The sequence below is a fragment of the Struthio camelus genome, chromosome Z (assembly GCF_040807025.1).
Source record: "Struthio camelus isolate bStrCam1 chromosome Z, bStrCam1.hap1, whole genome shotgun sequence".
Classification (NCBI taxonomy): domain Eukaryota; kingdom Metazoa; phylum Chordata; class Aves; order Struthioniformes; family Struthionidae; genus Struthio; species Struthio camelus.
Genome location: NC_090982.1, coordinates 52,683,611 through 52,705,563, shown reverse-complemented (window position 1 = coordinate 52,705,563; position 21,953 = coordinate 52,683,611). Strand labels below are relative to the sequence as shown.

Sequence of the window (21,953 nt, the reverse complement as noted above, 5' to 3'; positions counted from 1 at the left end):
GTATGTTTACTGTTTGTTTGTTTGTTTGTTTTTTTTAATAGCCTTTTTGCTTTTTGGTGAGAGTTCTCCTTTTCCTGTCAAACCCCGTTATTTTTCTAATTTGGCTGTGGTCTTTCCCTCTGTCTCCTCAGGCATCTTTTTTTTCAACATTTTGAACAGTAGCCCTATCTTTGCATGTTAAACTCTGGCTTTTTAGTTTAGTCTTGTTTAACTCTGCCTATAACGCTGCCGGACTAGTCTCACTGTTTTTCCTCCTGTCCTTACTTACAGCTCAGAGTAGGCAAATGACAGGGGCGAAAGGGGAAAATCAGTTGCTGCTGAAGGAAGATGCTGGAGCTCAGTTTTGACCAAAAAAAAGAGTATTTGCAGTGCAGATTCAGTCAATCTGGGCCTTCAGATAATTTAGTGGATGCATCGCTTCATGAAGGAGGTCCAGAGAATGAAAATCTGTGTATCGGTAGCCTCTGGTAGACAAAAGATCCAGCATTACAGCTTATGTAGTCAGAGTGATGTTAGGCAAGGAAAGCTGAGGACTTTGTGTATCCCAAAAAGTCCAGAAGTAACAGCCATGAAGTTACAACTCTAAACAGTATCTGCAGTGGTTTAGAATTTAAAATTATACAACTGTATTTATGCATTGTGTTGATCTTTAAACAATGATTACTTTACCAGAGAAATTTGGCATTAATAAATTGAGGGATTTGAGTATCTTTGATGTGTATAAATAACCTGATGCTAGTACTTCTTCAAATAGTAGGCAGAATAATCCTGATAAGGAAGTTGAGTGTGTTTTAAATTTTCCTTTGGATTGATCTAAGTGAATGTTTTTGTGCTTCCTTTTTTCAGGTAAAAGCTAAAGAGAAAAAAGAAGAAAAGGTAGGAGAACGAGATGATACAATACCTCCAGAATACAGGTTAACACCAGAATTGGTAAGTTTTTCATCTTTCCATTGCCCTGTGAATAGGGAACTGTCTCCTTCACCCTTTCTGGACAAGGATAGGGGTCATATGTACATAAACGGTAGAATTATTCAATCTGCAGCTTTCCCTTTTTGGTGATTTCTGTATCTCTAGATTCTTTCCCTTCCTTTGTCGGGAATAACTTGATTTATCAGATATCATTAGCAAATATCAGGTCTTCCTGATAGGAATGAGTTCCCGCATTCCTTCTCCAAGAATGGTGTGATTTATTTCTTAGACTAACCCTCAGTTTATATCTCTTTTTAGAAATGTTGTTGGGTATCCTTTTGTGAGGTAGCCTTGAAACACTATTTTAAAGTGGGATGAAAATTACACTCATTTTTACAAATAGTCACTTGGAACGACGGAGACTTGTTCAGGGTTAGCAAAAACAATAATAGAACCTAGATCTATTTTCTATGCAATTCTGTTTAGTTTACAGAAGTGAAAGTTTTTGCCATGGTTATTAGCCTTATTGATGTTAACAAAGTTGCTATATAACTGGCTGGAGCTGAATGTTGACATTGTTTTGAATGGAGCAGTTTTACTTCTCTGTTTGAGATGTCAAGACTGCCTGACTGCAGACCTGGGATTTAATCCTGTTTTAGTTCACGTGCAAAAGTTTGTCTTTGGTACTCAAAGCCTGTTTTAACTACTGGATTTATTCCTAACGTATATTGATACTGTGTTGTGCTAAAGGAGAAATACGGTAATGAACAGTGTTTCAGTCTCTTGGCACGTTTGTATCATGCTCGCATTACAATTGTTTTCTGATCCGCTTACCAGGCCATGTAGGAATTCCCTCTGTGCAGGGGGGCTCCTGTTACTGCGTCAGTGATTCCATCTTGTGTGCCTCACTTATATTATTATGCTGGTGACTGTCGTGTATAGCACTTTCTTATAACGATGGAAAGATATCAACCATATTTATATTTTTTTATTTTCAGGATAAAGATGGAAAACCAATAGTACCAAAACCTGAAGAAAAACCTAAGGTTAGAAAACTGACAGTATTGTAGGAGTGTGAATAGGTACCCTCTTTTCTCCCTCTCTGTCATCACTTGTCTCTGCACACTTATGTAAGTCTCTTAATCTTTTTATATGTTTACTTCTTTGCACAAAGCCCAGTGCTCTCAAGTGCCAAGTGGAAGTTTGTTTTACTGACATTCACAGATGGTGATTAGAGAGCTCATAGTAAGAAAAAGAAATTACTCGGACATTACAGACTTACGGAGAAGACTGTTAATGCAAAGAAAAATGAGAAGTTGGGGTAGGGTTCCCTGTAGAAGTCTGCTGGAACTGTCAAAAGAAAGAGAGAAATGAGACAAGGAAGTCTATAGTTTTCTTGACCGTTTCCTCTCGTTAAGTCATCAGATGATAATTAACACAACTGGAAAGAAGGAAAAATCTGCTGTGGACCTTTTCCTAATCACAGAGAACGACTTGGATTTTGCCAGAAGTATCTCCGTTGTGGCCCAGAAAGTGCAAAATACGTTGACAGAGAGAGTTGTAAAGGTTAATTAAAGATACACAGGAAGAAAGCAAAAATTAGGAAAAGGAGCTGTGCACTGAAGAGATGAAAGGATTCACTTTGGGAAATACTTTGAGTTGAGGAGTGCTACCAAAATATCTGGCTTGGGACTGGAAAAGTACAAGTAACCTCTGTTCTTCTGAAACAAGCATGAAGGTCAGGCCAAATCTAAGTGAGAATGAGATTGTGCCTTTTTAACAGAAATATGAAGTCATCTGAAATATGGAGAAACGCAAAGGCAATGATGAAAAGACTTTAGGTCTCTATAAATTGGTGTCTGTCAGATCTTAGACATTTAATCATCTGGATGGGTGATGTATGAGACACTGCACAGAAGAACACCTGCCAAACATGTCGTAAGGGAAAAAAAGAGGGAGCAGTTATGCTCTGAGGGAAGCAGACGCTAGTGTTAAATGATAAGCCCTCCAGTTTCACAGGGAGGCAGAGAGAGAGGATACATCCATGGTTTTGGTTTTTTTTTTTTAAAAAAAAAAAAAAAGTCTCCAGAAGAGGAACATAGCATGAGTTCAAGGGGGCTGGTTCCTAGTTTGAGTAACGTCAAATACAAAATCAAAACAGGAGGTGAGCTCAGAACTGTGAGTTCTTGAACCAAAAGAAATAAGCGATTAGCAGGAGAATAAATATTCCCATACTTTTCTAGCCAGTATCAGTCTGAGACACAAACGTAATGGAATATTTGTTCTATAAGTGAATCACAGGGGTATCTTAAGAAATACATTGAAGGATTTTTCTCTGCACTAGTCCTCCATTTATAATTTGAGGAAGGCAGTTTTGAGCAAGATGTGTTTGCCAGTATTCCTGTGGTATCATCAGTAACTGAAAGCTGTGAAGTCAAAAGTGAAATAAAAAGGTTATGTCAGTAGTTGCAAAACCTTCAGTCACTTGTCATTTCTTTGTCAGTCCCTGGTGAATAAACATTTCTTCATCCTTATGATTTCAGCTAGAGCTTCTGTTCATTTAGGCTTCCGTTCTACATGCTTTTAAGTAAATGCAGTGAGATTACTTTTGTGAGTAAAGCTGTTAGGCCAAAAAAATTTTTGGTTTAGTGGTTTAATGAGCAACTCAGTAGTCGTGAAGAGTGGGGCTTCGTGTGAGACTTTTTATAAATACTTAGGGGTCTTGAGAGATGATGGAGGAAAAGTGTGAGGGGGAAATGTTAAGAGACTCTCCTTAGGAATGACATTTTACATATTATGAATTTATTCAAGTAGGCTGTGCCTAGCAAGTGAATGGAGATCCCCGCTAGAAAAGACTTAAACATTTAGATGTAGACATTAGTCTAAAGGGTCACAGGAGCATCAGCAATAGGTCATAGAATAGGGAAATACAACTGCAGTTTATTCACCATTTCCTGAAACATTTGCAGTAGAAACCATCGAGCGGCAGCAGTCACTGCACACACTACAAGAACTTTCGGATGCCTTTGCCCCCGAGAGGAATGGTACTTCTGTTGAAAAAAGGAAAAACAATATTAAATGGGAGAATTCTGATGGTGCTACTTCCCACTACCTATGTGTACTTTATACTTGAAGTGTTATAATTATATGATACTGTTTGTAGTAAATATAAGCCAATAAATTTTAGGGAGGTTTTTTTCTAATGAAAAAGTCACATTTTCCTTTTCGCTAGCCTTGTAAGGAGTATGTTTTTCCTAATTTTATGCACTGTGGAATTCATTCTGTTTGTTCTCTGTAACCGCGAAAGGTTGTTTCTGTATAGGCCACAAAAGTTTGTCTACTCTCTGAAAAGTTAAAGTATAATTCTTAGGAAAAAAAATAAATTAAAAAAAAAAGCAGTGAGTCCCCCATGCTACATATGTCCTTTTTTGCAGCCTTTGAGTGAATCTGATCTTGCTGATGAATTTTCAAAAGATTTTGCCCGCCCTGTACAGCCTGCAGCAGAGTCCAAACCGTCGAAGCCCAGCAGCATGTCTGAAGTATGTCTCTCCTGTTCGGTAAAAATGCTGACGCTGATAATTTTGCTAAGACTGGATAATGTTACTGCTGTTTCAGGAAAAATATTTTCTTTTCTTTCTTCTGTTTCTGTGTGTGTGTGGTTTTTTTTGTTTTATTTCTTTTCTATTGCCTTCAGTGGAATGTGGAATATTTCAGTTATTACTTGTGTTGAAAACTCTGCTTGGCATTTAATATTTAATTCCAGGGCTTCTAGCTAGGCTTCTAGGCCTTCTTTTTCTTTTTGTGCTTTATTTAAAAAGCTGTTCAACAGGTACGTTTATTAGCACAGTCAATAAAATGCAATGCATTTGTTCTGTTTCAGAAGCCTTCAGCTCCTGTGCCTGCAAAAACTATTAAGGATGAAGTAGTTCCTCGTGCCACAGCTTGCACTGTGCAGTCTTCAGCTCCATCAGCTGTTTCTTCAGTGAGTAGTTAGCAGCCTCAGCGGGTGCTAAAGGAAAACTCAGTGCTTTATTTATACAATGATAATAGCATGTTGTCAAGGGGTTTATTTCAGTAATGCATATTCTTCCTCTGTAGAGTTAACCGCATAATAGATCCCTGCAACACAACACATTGGCACTTCTTGCAATAAAAAAAAAAAGTGATAAAAATTATAATGACTTGATGCTCAACATTTTGAATATTTTCCATCTAGCTAAGGAGATAGAAGTGGTTTTTTGCTTTACATTGCATGAACTACCTATTGAACCACCTGGGAGCTACATTTGCTGTATGTCTCAAGAATTACTGAGATATTTGTTCCAGGGAGGTTTTTTGAATGAAGCTAATGTGTGAAAGGGAACTTGGTACCTGTAGTTCTACCGTTCTTACTGGTTTCAGACAGAACAAGGGAACAGCTTGTTGCAGAACCTGATTGTTAAAGAATTAAGTGAATTTAGCATAATTAAAGCCAATCTGCATCAGTCTGTGATTGGGAGGAGTAAATAAAGATCATCAGAACACTATTAAATTGGGTACTTGATAGAATAGGTCCACAATATATTTTTTAGTCTAAGCAGGTGTCCTTCATTTGAGATACAGGCCACAGTTACAGGGTTGAAACTGGGGAGCCAGCTCACCAGCCTGGGTAGTTGGGTGACCCCTTCAGGTTCCTCGGGCGAGTTCTTTAGCCTGGCGGTTCCCAGCACAGGCTGAGTGCTTTCCAAATAACATGGTATCAGTCAAATACCAACTGAACGCAGAAGATCTATGACCTTCTTAATAGAGGAAGTCAGAGTGACAGTTGTCATGGTCTCTTCTAGCCTTTTAATCCTATAAAAGAGATGCTGTTTGCCAACTTAGTAAATACTGCAGTAGAAGACGAATTCTACCTGTAATTGCCCTACTTAACCTTGCAGGAGGTTTTAGCAGTAAATGAGTCTCTGGAAAGAGAGCATTTACAGAGCAAACCCCTTTCAAAGTTCCCTTATACCTTGAACCGAGCAGATACCAAGTACGTGAAGACAACCGGGGAAAGAGGCATTACAGTTTTTTATTTCTCCACGTTTACCTTACTTAATGTGTGACTGAAGGTGATAGTATTTCTTTATGAACATGTCGCTTCAGCTGCAGCTGAATTCCAAACCAGGAGTCCTGTTTGACTGTGTCAATACCCTTACAGGTTGGTCATGAGGCAGATGAAGCTTTGGAAGCCTTGTCTAGTAGTCTAGGAAAGAGGGAGCCTGACCCAGAAGAGAAGAAACCTGCTGTGGATAAAGTTAAGGTAGAAAAATAATCCAACCTCACAAAAAATACCTTGTTAATGTAGTTATCTTCAGTGTTGTTGTATTTGCTCAGGCTGAACAATTTAGAGATAATTTTTTCACTACTTTAAAACAAAATTTACTCATGAAACCAACTGTGTTCTGCTTAGAAAGTACTTGCAGAATTTGCACAGAGTGCATTTTCTTTATTGTTTTTCTCATTGTAATACATGATCTCAGCCTCTGAAAATTACGTCTGCTTAGTGCCTTAGTGCTGAGGCAAAGCAGAACTAAAATGCACATTAGAAATAGCACATAGTTTAGCCCTTTTTCAAAAGCAACCAAATTTATGAGTTGCGTAAATCAGGGCTGGTTTATAAGTGTTTGTTTTTTTCATTGACTATAATTTTAACAGGGAGCCCTATGTAAGTTACTGAAATAGCTTTATTCTGTCTTGTGGGATGCTGTTTAAACAATCTGAATGCTTCCCTTTGCCACTGCAGGCCATGAGCCAGATGGTATCGAATGCAGTGAAAAAGAGAGGACAACTATTCTGGTGTGCTGGCACTCTGTCAGCAGAAAGTGTCCAAAGTTGGCTTTACTACCTTTTCTTAGTTGTCTTCCAAGGTTGTTTGTACAGGGTTAATCGTTTATGAATCCAGCTACCGTTTCCACTGTTTAGCCTTCATTTGCACACAGTCCAGATAGCTGTTGAGTGCATTTCAAAGAATTAGTGCTCGGAGATCCGGTGCTCTTTTGCTACTGGTCTGTGCTTGTCTATTTACTTAATTCTGTTGATCTTTATGGAGCTAGCTAGAACTACTCCTGATTTATGCAGAGAGAAACAGGCAGAGAAAAAACAGGTTGAGAAGCCAACCCCTTCCCAAGAGGGCTTTTTAAATTTGCTTGAGATTTTTATTTGGCAGTTAGACTGAATTAAAAAAACCTAATTAGAATCAGTAGACCAAAGACGTTCAGAGCTTGCTTGTATCCATTCCTGTTCAGTTATGGTTAACTTCTTTTTTTTTTTCCCCTCTTAGGAGAAAACCAAACAGGAAGAACGGGAAAAACTGGGTGAAGATGAAGAAACAATTCCTCCAGAGTACAGATTAAGAGAAGCAAAAGTAATTCATTACTTTCCTTTCTTCCTTCAGTATATATGGATGAAGCTGACGCTCCATTTCATTATTGAATGTTGGTGTTTACTTCAGGCATTATTATAGTATATAAGCATTGGTGTTTGTAGTTTCTGAATGTCTGACATCTTTCATTAGATGCCTATATATTCATAGAAGTGGTTTAAGTAAAGATACCTACCTATAAATAATTTTGACTGAGATTAGTGCACTGGGAGTCTTTCATTAGCTTTCTGTGTTTTAGAATAACTTAATAAATTGTGATTTATTGTACCTCTTTAAAAACATTTCAAGGTGGTATTTTTACAAGCATCACCACACGACTCATTTGACATAAACAGGATGCTTAGGTATAACCAAAACTCGCACATCACCTGCCACAGCTGCCAATGTGAGAAGATTGAGCCTTTCTGGACTCTGCGTCTAGGAATATTGATATAAAGCTGGAAGTTGGGAATTTATGTATCAATAATGCCATTTCTGTGGAAATTGAAACACTAAGTGGGGGAGCTCAGAATCCCACATTTCAAATTGCTTTTTGGCACTCAGCTCTATTTTTAAGTTACAGGACCTGTATTTTTGAATGACGCAGTGGATAACAGCAGTAGAGGTTACTAGTTAGATCATTTTTCTGTGTAGTAGTTACTTGTCATTCTGTGAATTCTCTCAGAATACTTGTGTTGCAGGGTCATTTAAAGACTCCCTTTTAAAGTAAGGGGCTTTATCTTTTGTAGGATAAAGACGGAAGAACGCTCTTGCCACAACCTGAAGAAAAACCTCAGGTAAATAAGTGGATATCCAGATAACTGTTTTATCAGTTGATTACTTACTCAAACGTTAGTAAGCTTTCCCAGTTTCTACTCCTAAAGTGGAGTTATACCGTAGAGTTGTTACCTCATGACTAAACTATACTTTTAATAGTTGAAAAGGCTTAAAAAACTTTTTTTTTCCTATTCAATGATAGCCTATGAGTGAAAACGATCTTTTAGAAGGTTTGACAAAAGGATTTTCCTCTTCTCCAGCCCCTTCTGCACCACTACCTACACCAACTGTAATAAAGGTGAGTATACTTGATTTCTGATGTTGTTTTATTTTCGAGTTGTGTCAATAATCTTGATTTTTCTGTTTTCCTTAAAATTTATGTAAATTTTCTTAAATAAAATTTGATAAATAAAAAGCTAAAAATAGTTTTCTTACAATAAATAAGTAAAATAGAGACCAAGACTTTAATCGTGAGGGGGAAAAAAAGATAAATTAGTTGTCTTATCTTTTTACCAGTTGCTTGCATTAATGCTGCCTAGTAGTTGAGATTTTAAAAGTGTTATTTAGGGTTATAGACAAGCTTGGTGAAATCTTACCTCCTCCTAAGTCATGTTTTTTCCCTTTGACCTCAGCTAAGCCGGGGTTTGACCCATTAGTTGAGATGGAAGATTGAACATGAGCAAACAGATACTGAATAAATGTACAGGGCTTCTCAGGAAGGGGTTTTATCTGAAACAGGCTGAGCTTCTAAGAAAAATAATATCCTAGAAATAAACTGTATGGACTTTACATTTCACGTTCATGGGATTTACTTCTTCCCTTAGCGCTCTCTACTACTACTAATGCTGTGTCTTGTTTCAGAAAACCAAAGAGGGTAAAATACCTACAGATTCCTCTGAAGTTGTCTCTGCTGCTACAGTTTTTTCAGTGCACGCAGCAGCTCCTCCAGCTTCTACCTCAGTAAGCAACACTTTTTAGTTCCAACTCAGATCTGAGTGATGAAGGGAAATGGGAGGTATGGTCAGACCAGTTTTACCAGTAGAGTGTTGCAAATTTAAATCATTTATTGATAAGACAGGCTATTGGCTGAAAAAAGCTTTCTCTGGAAAAAGAGTTTGAGATTTCATGGACATTTCATCTTCATGTTCAGCTGAATGTTAAGACTGTTTCATCTGTGTAGTCTGAATTCCATTTTATGGTGTATTTCAGTTTGCTTTTGAAAACCCATCATCTGCACTTGGAAGAAGTGCCCATCCCTATGTAGATTCCTCCAGAATTACAGAGGACCTGAGTGGATTTGTGCGTTTCATTTCTGTGGGTAGATGCGGATAATATCTACCTGCAGCTGGTTTCATTTTTGGGCAGGTTGGCCTTTTGTTGAACCATGTCATTCTTTTTGTGGTTGGCTAGTGACAGCATTTCAAAAAATGGTAGCATAGTCATTGGCATAGTGGCAAAGTCATCTCTGAAGCCTATAAAAGAATGAGTTCAAGGTTAATGGTGGAAAAGGCAGTTCCATAACCTCCTTTTCAGTAGCAGGAGGACTTTCCTAAATTGCATTAAACAATAATGTTGCATGTCTCTTCCTTTTTCTTTCTTGATTTGTGCAGTGAGAGCTCCCTCTAGTGTTTTCAATCTAATTGAGAAGGGAATAAAAGAAACTCCTCCCACCTAGGTTTTGTTCCGTTTAAGGTCCCTTTTTCTTTTTTCCTAACCAGCGTTTGAATAAAACTGGCATGAATAAGCAAAAGACCCTACATATTGAAGATAAAATATTTTAATTCAGTTTTAATTCAGTCAAATTTAACTTTAAAAAGTTTTGAATTTAAAATTTTTAAATATTATTACATTTAACTGTTAAAAATGTGAATTCAGACTGACACTTGCTTAGCAGCTAATCTGCACTGATAATGATGTTTGCAAAATGAATGGCACCTATGAAATATAACCTTCTTGTAGAACTAGTTTCATTAGATCAGTTTGGCTTATGCATAACAAAAGAAAGGCATTAGAATCAACTCTGTAACCCTTTCCTGAAATTATATGCTCTCTAGGTCTAAATAACCTGTAATTTTTTTCCAGCTATTATATGTGCTATTACCAGTGCGTTGCAATTACAGAGGCGGAGTTGATTGTTCATTGTTTGCTGAAGTTAACAGTTCATTAGTCAGTATTTATTTTAGCTTGATGAACTAAATTATTTTTACAGCCGATTTGCTTTTGCAAATATGTTTATACTTTGGTAGGGAGGAAAAGAGATGGATGAAGCCTTAGATCTCCTGTCTGATTCCTTGGGACAAAGAGAACCTGACCCTGATGAGAACAAACCAGTTGTGGATGAAGTAAAGGTAATAAAAGACGTTCTGAAATTTGTGCTGCCTGAAAGAACTGAGACATTGACTTTATTTTATAGGGATTTTTTTTTAAAAAGTAGTATACTACAGTATTCCTCATGGGAGTACATGGCACGTGATTTTCAGATATGTTTTTTTCAAGTAATCTTAGTCCTATATTAATTTTGTACCTCGTGTAGCTGTATTAATCAGTTCACTTTTGTGTTTTTTGCTTCTCAGCATACACTCTTGAATCAACTGCATTGTTTGTGAGTTTTGTGATAAATGTGGAATTAGTTAATATATCTTAGACATTTTGAGGTGATAGTTGAAATGTTAGGAGAAATTTGCAATAATTTCACTTCAGTGCCTTTCTTTCTTCCTTTGTTTCTAAAGTGAATTTTATGGTCGTCTTTTTGTGAAACTTAGTTGAATTGTATAACCTCACAAACATCTAGTTTATCAACAGACATGTTAATGTATTCAGTTTTGTTCTTTCATTTGTTTATTCCTGTTTTTTTTAATACAATCTTTCTCCTTACAGTTGTATAAAGGCCTTAATTTTAAAGCATTCCATTAAGCGTGAAAGTTGGCTATAACAATGATGTGTGTTTAGCCAAAAAGGTGGCAAATTTCTGCTCATAAGAAAATGCCAGAGAAAAGTGGATGCATCTCTGCGTAGTAGTAGTACACTATAAACAGGACTAAAGTTAAAGAACATTATTGGGGAAAAAATGACCATAAGCTGCCCATAATTACATTTTAGGGTGGGAACTGAAAGAAGATTTTTTTTTTCCCCTAATCTCAGGACAGACTTCCAGTGTGGAGATATTTTGCCTCATTATGAAAAGGCTTATATGTTATGGTTACAGTGTGGTTCCTTGCCATAGCAACTGTTCATGTGTGAGATCTCAGTGATTTCTGTGCCTCAGTGGCAGTGTAGCTGTAGGAACCCAGCTTTCTTTTTGTGTTGGTGTTTTAAAAGCATGGAAGACGCTCATACTGGATGAAATATTTCAGTTTAGAAAAAAAAAAGTTCCATAAAAGGTTGGTTTTTTACAAATACAAAAATATTCTTCAGCAACATGCTTAAAAACCTATTTGAATCTAAATCAGCTGTTATATTTGGCATGTTCCTGCTATGCTTGTCAGAAATAAAAGCAGTATAAATAGAAAAATAAACTCAGTGTGATGAATGCTGCCCTCCTTGTGGTACACAGGAGCCTGTGGTGCTCTGTCCTCTAGTAGTGTTGTGTTTGAAGCTGTCTCTGCCTCCTAAGTCTGGTAAGACGTGTAAGCCAGCCTTGATCAGTTTGGTGTTAGGTGGAGAAGTGCCTTCTCTTAGGCCACAGATGCTCAGACACATTCATGGCTAAGACATCACGAGAATGTCAGTTTTGTGTTTTAAGCTGCTGCAGTGCATGGATGAGCTGCAGTGCATGGATGAGCTTCAGTGTGGAAGTGTAGAATAATTTTTTTTTTAGTCATATTGTTGAAAAGCAGAACGGACAGTTGGCATAACTGTTTTCTTTATGTTGCGATGCTGCTGTGTATATATATTTTTAACTTATTAAAAGTGTACATCCATTGACAGCTAGTAATTTAGAAAGTTTTGTACATGTCATACACTCCTCATGGTGGAATAAATATATGGTTATTTCCAATAATTCTAAACTTTTAATTTCAAAAAATGCTTCTGTCCTCATGTATTCAAGCTTAATGAACTCTCTAATGTATTTTTTGCTAATCTTTCTAGCATTTCTACTAATTTGTCAAACTGGGATATCCTGCATAATAGAGAAGAACCTGTAACTATTGCAGTTGTTGATTAGCATCTCAAAGTACCAATAAAAGATACCAGTATTAAAGTTGTTACAAATTAAATAATTTCAGGAAAAGGCTAAATCTGAACACAGAGACAAACTTGGAGAAAGAGATGATACTATCCCACCAGACTATCAGAAACTTCTGGAGTCGGGTGGACAGGTAAGCAGAAGCTTTGTTAGTTTTTATTTAGCAATTTTACTGCAACACTAGAAATCTGTACGTATGAGCCAGTCTTGCCATCTCTGGAACTCAGAGGAGAACAGTGGAGCTGAGTAAGTGTATGAATTATATTCATGTATTAGAGTTGAGGATGTATACTTAGAATAGCTCTCCAAATCATTGTATACATTTGCTTTGAAAAGGAAAAAAGAAATGAAAGAAAAAAGGAACAGTTTTAGATTTGGGTTTGTTTGTTTCTTTTTTCTTTCTTTTTTTTTTTTCTTCTGAATTGGGCGGTCTGAACAGGTAAACACTTTAAACCAACCAATTACAATCAACCAAAGCTGGAGATTCAGCAGTAGAGATTCCAGTTAAACAGGCGCAGTGTTGTAAGCGCTCAGGAAAACCAGGTAAACAAATAGGGAGTCCCCCTTAAAAAGCTTGGCATTATAGTCTCGGGTAAACAGGAGATTTTTGTATGCTGTGGCTAATGATGCTTCTTCATTCAAAATATTTTTACATTCGGGGGCAGAGAGCGTTATTCAGATTATGAAATACTTACAGCCCTGTGGAACTGTCATTCACTCTGACGAGTCACTGACAGTGATTTAATCTTGTCCACCAAGAGGGAGCTGCAAGAAACTATTCTTCCAGTAGAAGAAGTATGATTACAAGGATAGAAAGGTGAGACCACAGACATGCAATCAAAAAAACAGATCATGAAAATAGATTATGAAGGGGCTTTGGGATAGCCACATAGCATGAGAAATGAAGAAATTAGTTCAGAAAGGTTTGATTTTTTTCTTGGTCATCTGTACATTCCAAATGTAATACGTAAGTACTTGTATGCTAAAACTAATCTGACCAGCTCAAAAGGAGGATGAAATCTTTCTCCTTTTAAAGGATCAACCGGTAGAGCCAACAGCGAAAGATGATGTGAAACCAAAGGAAAAAAAGGTAAAACTTACTATATTTTTGTGCTATATTTGTTCCATCCTATGTGCGCTGATTTTTTTTTTTTTTCCCCAAAGTGGTGTCACTGTAGACTCAAGGCATGACTTTTATAGCAAATTCTCACAAATACTGTTGAATGCAGTGGGTAATTGTAGCAGTGTGGACGGTAAATTTTTTCTTACTGGTAACTCTTCAGAATATGTACAGTTTTAGTGCATAACGTACTAGGGGTATTAAGACTCAGTATTCAAAACTTACGTGATTTGGGAACGTCAAATAGACACCTCTTTTAACATTTGCGTAGAGCTACGATATCTTTTATTAAGAAAAGGATGATTAAACTGGGCTTAAATACCTGAAAAATTAATTGGCTGTCAGGAAGTAGTGCATGTTGTATGAATCAGAAAATTGTATGTATCAGAATCATAATTATTGCAGAAGCCTACAGATGACTCTGCAGCTATTGATGCTCTATCAGGTGACTTTGATACATGTGCGAAGGCTCCTGCCACACCACAGCACTCAAAGGTAGGACATTTTCTGCCATCTTGCAAAATAAACTTTTTTTTAGCTAATCCATGAATTTTCTTTACATGTCTTTGCAATTTAGGTTTAAAGCTGGCCTCTTTGGAAGGTGCTGTCAAGATGTAATGATTGTCTGATTTTTTTTTTTTTTAATGAAAGTTTGAAGTTTCTTCTTATATACTAAATGTTTGGAGAGAAGTAGGTTTGAGATATTCAGGGTCTTTTAGAGAGGTAAGACAGGCTAGGAGATGTGAGATGAGTAGGGAATTCTGGTAACAGATTTTGTACAGATTAGAGTTAAAAAAAAAAAAAAAAAAAGAAAAGAAAAAGGAAGAGGAGAAAGACAGTTTTTAATGACTGCATGCATGCACTACCTAGGAATAGTTGTAGGCTGGAACAGAGAAGCAGTTCAAGAGGGGTTTTGCAGAGAGAAGATGACAGAGTTTGAAAAAAGAGTTCTCGATACATGTTAGGGAAAACGATAGAGTTGACAATAAAGAGGAAGCAATGGTTTGGAGAGGGGTTGTAGTGAGAAATGAAGCGTTTATTTGTCCTGCCGTCAACTTAAAAACAGCTGGCTGACTTCTGTCAGACTTCTTCCAGCAAAGTAGTGAGAAAGTGAGGCTGTATGAAATGAAGTAGCGGCGTTAGCTGCATAGATCTGGAAGCCATCGACATGAGGATGGCGTTATGCTTACATGTGTGAAAAAGGATGATTGTGCTGGAAAATGATTTAAAAGAGGAGACTGATATTTGATCCAGGTTTGGGTAGAAGCATAGAAGCACTATGAAACTTGCTTTCTGCTTGCTCTCCCTCAGCCTAGCATTTGTTGCCTTGAGCCTGGACAGGGGGAGAGGTCTTGTCTTGACTTTAAGACATCTGCTGTACCTGTTGGAACTTGGCAGAAAACTGCAGTCTTCTTTCACGATTCCTTGGCAGAGGAGCCTAGGGGCACACTACGGCAGTTTGGGGGAGTTTGGGGGATAGTGGTGCTAAAATCCTGGACTCCTTTGTTTTCTACAAGTACTCAAACTGTAATCAAGAACCAGTAACTCCTTGTTAGCCATTTGCTCCCTTGTCTTGTAAGTGACAAATTCCATTCTATGCCCAGGTCCCTTACCTACAGGGAAAAGAAATGCTAAACATCTTTTTTTCTTTTTTCTTTTTTCTTTTTTTTTTTTTGGTGGTGAATGTTTTTTTTCACTTAGCTGGTTAAAGCAGCTGCAGTTGTCTCTACCCTGCTACCAACTCCTACCAGTCAGTCCCTGCCTTATTCCTGCAATAGTCACCTGCTTGCTTCCAGCCAGTCTGCACTGGCATGTCCTGTGAGAAGAAGGAAGAAAGAAATAAGGCTTGAATTTGCCTTGTTTTTGAGCAATCCACTATACTAGTAGTCAAAACTTAATTCCCTCTGACAGACGCAGCCATGGCAGCGTAACCAGTTCCCAAGGGAATTCTGAGTAAGTTTCCTTAAGCTTATACCACAAAGCACCCAGTTACGAAAAGAGAATTACAAGTTTGTTCATACTTAAAATATTGATTATGGTCCTGTTCTGTGCTTTTATGCTTATGTTTGTTGCTCCCCTCTACCAGTAAGTTAAAAAAAAAAAAAAAAAAAAAAAGGAAAAGAAAAAGCCTTGAAACTAAAATTCAAATCAGATGCAATTCCCAGGGGGAGATGACTCCATTCCTAAATAAGCTCCTCTGACCAATCGGCATGTTCATCTATAGGAATCCATTAGCTCTTCCATAGGAAGATCTAATACCTTCTGGTTGGCATCAATTGAGGCCTTTTCTCGGTATGCCCATTTATTAATAAATAATAGGCTTACTACAAATGTTGAATTGTTGCCACATTAAAATGTTTGGGAACTGTAAAAGCCAATTTTATGGTTCACGTTCTCTCACGTAGTGTAATCGGTTAGTCTCCAAATAAATTCTGTCCCCTTTCCCTGAAAAATAGTTGCTTGGTGTATATATTTTTTTGAATTTGTTCTGAGTATCCTAGCAGTTGATGGCATTATGGCATATTTTTAATCAATACTTTCTCAGTACTGTGCACCCTGATCCCTTTAGCTACACTCTTGCATGACAGTGGTTTTTTTTTCAAAACCATCCTATTCTAGAAGGCAATTTTAGATCAGCACAGCTAGATACGGTAACTTATACCGAAAGAAAACTAATTCTGTGTCCCTCAGGTCGGGGGAGATACCCAGGTGCTAACAGTCATGGCTGGCTTTGACAGTGAATCCTGAGATGGCTCAATTAAAACATAATCTTGATATTTTTAAATACAATATAAGGGTAGTTTATTTGGTTGTGAACTTCAGAGCAAATCTTCTGGTGCAATATTATTGCTTTGTACTAAACACAATATCTGCCCAAATATATCAGCTGTATCATCTTTGTTTGCTTCCTGGTGCCCTGGTCTCCCCAATATTAAACAAAGCTCCAGATTCTAGCTTTCTTTGGATTAAGGAAGTAGTTACATGTATGTGCAATTGAACTCTCCCACCTTACAATCCACATCTAAAATAATTCGTTATGGCAGGTATCATGGAGGAGTGACCACTGTTTCTCTGATCTGTTTGTAACTGTAATTATTTTGTTCTCTGGAGTGTAGGACAAAAGTGGAAAGACCACCACCACCACTAAACCAACCCCAAAGGAGGAGAGAAAACCCAAAGATCCTAAAAAGGTATGTTCACATTACCATATGGATAGTAAGGGTTATCATGCAGTATAAATGCGAAGATGGGCAACTGGAATTTGGATTCCTATTATCTGGGTATTAGTTTGCGGAAAGTTTTATAGTAGTAAACTCAACTTGATCCATTTATGTATGTATCTGAGAGAAAAGCACCTGCCTATTTCAAGGGATTTTTAGATAAATAGGGGCTAAAAATCTTTCTTTCAAGAAAAAGTAGCTGGCATTCATGTGGCCTTCCACACAGGGGCTCTGTGTATGTTCCATGTAATGCTCGGACTCCTCGCTGTGGTATTTGCTGATCTAAGACCGTCACACTTCGCAGGCCTATGCTTGCCTCTGGACCCCATCACTTTTCCCTTCTGTTTCTTTATTCTGCAATGGTTTCTCAAATCGTTCCGTTTCTTACCTAGAAGAAACTGTTTTCTCTCCTGCAGCCACTGACGTTGTTCTCTTTTATTTCCAAAACCCTGTGTTCAGCTCTTAACACAGCGATGTTCCCTTTATGAATTAAGCATAAACATAAAATGCTATTATTTTCTACAAAACTGGAGTAGTTTGACAATTTTAAATAATAACATCCTGAAAATGACTGTTTCAACCACACTTCTCAACTTTTTATCATAATTTATTTTTAAAAATGAATAAAGCCCTACATATATTCATAAATAAGTACGAAGAATGAATCTAGTAGAAAAGGGAGGAAGTAATTTCTTTAAAAGATGCATTTAAAAAAATTAATCATGTTGCTTGCTTTTTTTTTTCTTTGTGATCTAGAAATACAGAAAATAGATTTTGGTTAAAAAATGGATTTAGGAAGAAACTTCTCCTATCAAGTTGTTCTCTCACTATCCTGAGAAATAGATGCAGATAGATGTCTGAATCAAACAATAACATATCTGCTGTAGAAATTTTGTATTTAAGTGATTGCAGTGTAGGAGTGTTTTTTTCACTATAAAATTGCTGCCCATTGCTTTTGTGTAACAACAGAGCTGTTGCGCAGTTTTCAAGGTAAAATTGGGAGATCTGGAACTCCTATTCGGAAGAGTATGGTTTTTTAAGTTCCGAACTGTGACTGGATCACTAACATAGGATAGATGATGTCAAGAAATAGGGTATGAAGAGGTCAGCCACAAACTCTGAAATAAAATAAGTGATGGAGGAACAATGAAGATAAATATGCACAAAAAGTTACAAATGCTCTTGCTAAATTATCTGTATTTCCTGGGCACATCATATTTATGTTTGAACTGTGACTTCGGATGAGTATCTGTCACTGTTTTATTTCAAAGTTTAGCTTTGTTCATAGTTTCTTACTGTCTGTCTCATGCATCTTTTTTCCCTTTAGGCAAGGGAACAGTCCTCCAGCAGCAAATCTGAGAAGCAGAAAACAAGCTAAACGTTGACGTTATCGGGTGAGATTTCTTGTCTATTCTCTGAACTACTATAAAGACAATTTACCTAAGCGTTAAAAGTTAACTCTCAGTGACACTCCTAACTAAAATGAGGAGGTGGCTCACTGAGAGAGAAAATACTTGGGATGATTTTAAACTTCATTGTAGAGAATCCTAAGCAGAAAGAGACATGCTAGTTTTTTTTTTTCTCTCTCTCGCTCTCCCCACAGTTGGTGAAGAGTTACTTCCTTTAGCTCAATTTCCTTAAGTTCATACAATTTTAAGTGTTCTAAGGCTTGTCACTCCTACTGCTTCCCCAGTAAGACCTTTATTCAGAGTAGTTAAGACCAAGTCTATTTCCACTGATTATTTTTATCTGTGGGACAGTGAGCTTGTTTCATTACTTCTCTACCAGGCTAATTTTGGAACAGTGTCCAGAACAGGTATTTAAAAAAAAAAAAAAATCACAACTAAGCTGACAGGTATAGCAGGTTTCAGTGTTCTGTTCTTGGCTTACGTATAGCCCTGTTCTATACCTTTGTTCCACTATTACTGTATATTTCTTTATATTTAGCTTGATCACATCCTTAATACAAGTGTAGGTAATTACAGTCTCTCATACTCATCACTTAGCAGTTTGCTTGACTACTTCCATGAACTGACCTTACTGTAGTATCACTTTCAAACAAGACCTAATGGCTTTTGATATTACTTCTTCCTGGATTTCTTCCTTTCTCTGAATGTCTGTGTTTCTGATAATTCTTCTCTGATCTATTCAGCAATTTTTTTCCAAGCTAATGTGCTTTATGCTTATCTTCTTTCATTTAATTTCTTAACTTTTTTTTTTTTTTTTTTTTTTGCTTCCAGGATCTTGGCACATGGTGTAAAAAGTCTTCTTTCTGCTGCGGGATAATTATTCCTGAAGAACAAAAGCTGATGCAAAAAACATGGGGTTATTCTGGGTGGTTTTTGTACAGTGGTATTTGCTGGAGGTTTTTCATATTTTCTTTTTTTCCAGTAATGGATTAAGATTTTTTTTTTTTTAGCCATTCATTTTATTGTACTGATACATTTTGAATTCTTGTAATTTTCTTCAGTTCTAGGAGGGAAAGGATGCTTTATATTTGTAAGAAATATATTTCATAAATTAATAGCAATGCCAAAAGAAAAAAATTGCAAACTTTTGCACATAATCTCTACATAGTGCCTGTAAATCTCAGAAAAGTTGATAAGTATGTGCTAGCGTTGTTAATGTTGCAGTGAAAGCATTAAGAATTCTGGAATGTAATGAGCTTGACTTATCCTCAGCTTGGCTGTATAAAGTATTTCCTCAAGGCAGTTCCTGGTAAGAAACCATAGATAGGCTGTGGATAGCTAAAGAATGAGAAACTGGTGATAGATGCCCCTGATGAAGCAGTTTATTAGAAAGATAAATTTTGGATGATGCCTTAACCATAGTTAAAACGACCAAAAAACCACTAGAAAAGAAGAAATTTTACTTTTTTACTTCCAATTGCATCTGTGCTGTTATCTCATAAGTTCAGGAGTCTCAGGACTGATCCAAATACAAATCACTATGTACCACACACCATTGTTATCACAGAAGAGGGGAAAAAAAGAAGGTACATGAGCCTTAACAGGTTAAAGAGAAACTCAGGTCGACAGCAGGACATCGTTGCACTGTTTCTAGCCCTTGCCTCTGTTCCTCTGTCAGTACTCCCAGCAGGGAGTGCAGGAATAGAGCAGAAGTTAATGCTGCAGGAACAGTGTAATATGCAGCTGGTCCTCAAGAGAGCAGGCACCAAGAGCAAGTACCCCCTAACAAAGTCTGCTACGGGTTTACAGGCTTGTGGGACCTCGGTGTGCTGAATTCCTCAGCTTTTTCCTCTGAATTACTTGTAAAACATGTTTTTGCACCTCCTTACACACATGTACTACTTCACCAGTAGTTTCCAGAGGAAGGTAATGTTAGGGATGGTATCTGTAAGGGTATCAAAATCTGACTCTAGTATATAGTATTCCAGACAGACAGCCCAAAGATTTAAGATGGAGGATAATCAGAATTTTGACTGTACTTAACAGTCTGTATTGAGAACCTGTGTCACACTAATAAAGTTTTTAGAATGTGTTATGTTTGTAATTTCTTTCATCATCTTCAGCTATTATCTGAATAGCCATTTAAAGGCAGAAGAGGAACATCTACCTTTAAAAATTATTTTTAAAATTAGCATATTAAAAGTGAATAAATGTTGTTGTGTTTTTTTTTTTTAAAAAAAGCAAAATATTTGTCATCAAGGCTCCATGAAGCCCCTTATAGTCCAGGTAAGATCTTGCTACACCTTTTTTCCCTTCACTTTGCTTTTCAACGCTCTATAGCAGTTAATTAGGACCAAATATAAATTGTTGAATCCCATCCTGTAGAGATAGGCCTAGCTTTGGCCACAAAGCAGCTAAAAGACTAAGCTATAAGTACAGGAGGAAATTACTGCTTATTGTGCTGAAAAGTTCCAATTAAATTTTATTAAAACATAATGTATACAAATGATAAACAATCCTTCTTAGGAGACAGAAGGTACATTTAGTTTTGATGGAGTTAATGAACCCTTGCCCAGCATGCCAGTAACTGGTAGAGTTCTCTGAATATACAAAAAATTCAGTGTTACATAATTCTGGTTTTCTAAACAATTTTTCTTTATGGCATACGAAGTTCTAAAATGTTAATGTCAGCTCATGCAATTCAATCAGTGAACATTACAGTGTTAAGAAAGGTGACATATCAACATGCCTGCTGTTCTAGAGAGAGGGCTGCAATGTATCCTGATATATGCTGGATAATCAATGCTTCTTCAATTAAAAAAAAAAGGGGGGGGGGAAGGGGTTTGTGGTTGGGGCAGGGGATTGTGTTGGTGGGAGTACTACTTGGCAGTTTTCCCCAAAGTTGAACAGCTGGAAAAACTGCAACTGAAAATGAAGGAGTTAGTTATAGTAGAAAACAGCAACGTTACTGCTTGCAATAGCAACAGAAAAGAATAAGCAGATGGGAAGAGTGACACACAACTGAAATACTGTATCCAGAACTCTGTAAACGGTGTTTTTTGTGAAATTGCTTTTTCAGTTTGCTCTGAAAATGTTTTAAAGAATACAGCAGTCAACAATACCTGAAATACTGGGTCTTCAGCTCTTCCTGTTTGGTATCAGTTACTCCAAGACTATATCATCTCTTACTTAAACTCCCCCTTCCCCCCCCCCCCCCCCCAAAAAAAAATTATTTTTTATTTTTGGTTTACCTGTGCACCTGTCTACTACTTCTGGCAACAGTCTTGTATTTTAGTAGTTCAGTGAGTTTCCAATGGCATTACAATTCAAGAAGTGATTGTAAGCTGTATTTGAAATCAGAAAACAAAACTTATAAAACAATTTCAATTATTTACCTGAATAAGGTCACAAATGCCTGTATGCTTACTTTGTGCACTGTCTATTCAGAATTCTTGTTTCCCTTAATAAGGCTGAAGGTACAAGAGTCCTAATATGAAAAAATGGATACAGCAAGCAACTGGAAACAGTATTTTCTACAATGGTAACAGCACTTTAGGTCTTCACTAGCAGAACTCAAAAGCCTTTCTGAGGTGTAACAAAATAGGCTTCAACAGCTGGGGCAAGTAGTAAGTCTAGCTGAGAGAAAAGTGAATAAGGCGCAGTCAAAAGCTTATGATTAGTTCCAGATCATGTGTTTTTTCCCTAAGTGTTTTTTCCCTAAGTTTCTGGCCGCTTGGCAGTATCAGAGAGGAAATGGAGACAGACCGGGGGGGAGGGAAACAAAACCATGGAACCATGTCATTGTAAGGGCAAAACCCCCCAAAAAGCCAGCAAGTGGATTTAGGCACACATGATAGTTACTTGGAATTTTCTTTAAAGAAAATTCTTGAAATTGTAGAGTTCCTGTAGCTAATCGAACAGAGATGGGTCACTCACAGCTTCTGGT

The 21,953-nt window shown here is 37.1% G+C and overlaps 1 protein-coding gene across 15 annotated transcripts in view; it reads left to right on the top strand.

The window, feature by feature from the left end:
- CAST (calpastatin) overlaps positions 1-20,235 on the top strand; it is a 63,531-nt gene extending 43,296 nt beyond the window's left edge. For 8 of the 15 annotated variants that reach the window (XM_068928467.1, XM_068928466.1, XM_068928470.1 and 5 more), the window contains 16 exons: positions 847-930; positions 1,908-1,955; positions 4,344-4,448; positions 4,790-4,891; positions 6,092-6,193; positions 7,214-7,297; positions 8,044-8,091; positions 8,274-8,369; positions 8,933-9,031; positions 10,318-10,419; positions 12,298-12,390; positions 13,294-13,347; positions 13,783-13,872; positions 16,494-16,568; positions 17,926-17,992; positions 18,839-20,235. In XM_068928467.1, the coding sequence (XP_068784568.1) occupies positions 847-930; positions 1,908-1,955; positions 4,344-4,448; positions 4,790-4,891; positions 6,092-6,193; positions 7,214-7,297; positions 8,044-8,091; positions 8,274-8,369; positions 8,933-9,031; positions 10,318-10,419; positions 12,298-12,390; positions 13,294-13,347; positions 13,783-13,872; positions 16,494-16,568; positions 17,926-17,976 (1,233 nt within the window). In that variant the 3' untranslated portion in view covers positions 17,977-17,992; positions 18,839-20,235. Of the gene's footprint in view, positions 1-846; positions 931-1,907; positions 1,956-4,343; positions 4,449-4,789; positions 4,892-6,091; positions 6,194-7,213; positions 7,298-8,043; positions 8,092-8,273; positions 8,370-8,932; positions 9,032-10,317; positions 10,420-12,297; positions 12,391-13,293; positions 13,348-13,782; positions 13,873-16,488; positions 16,569-17,925; positions 17,993-18,838 lie in introns of all 15 variants that reach the window. The other 7 variants (XM_068928465.1, XM_068928479.1, XM_068928469.1 and 4 more) reach the window with 1 other exon arrangement.
- The last annotated feature ends 1,718 nt before the right edge of the window (positions 20,236-21,953 follow it).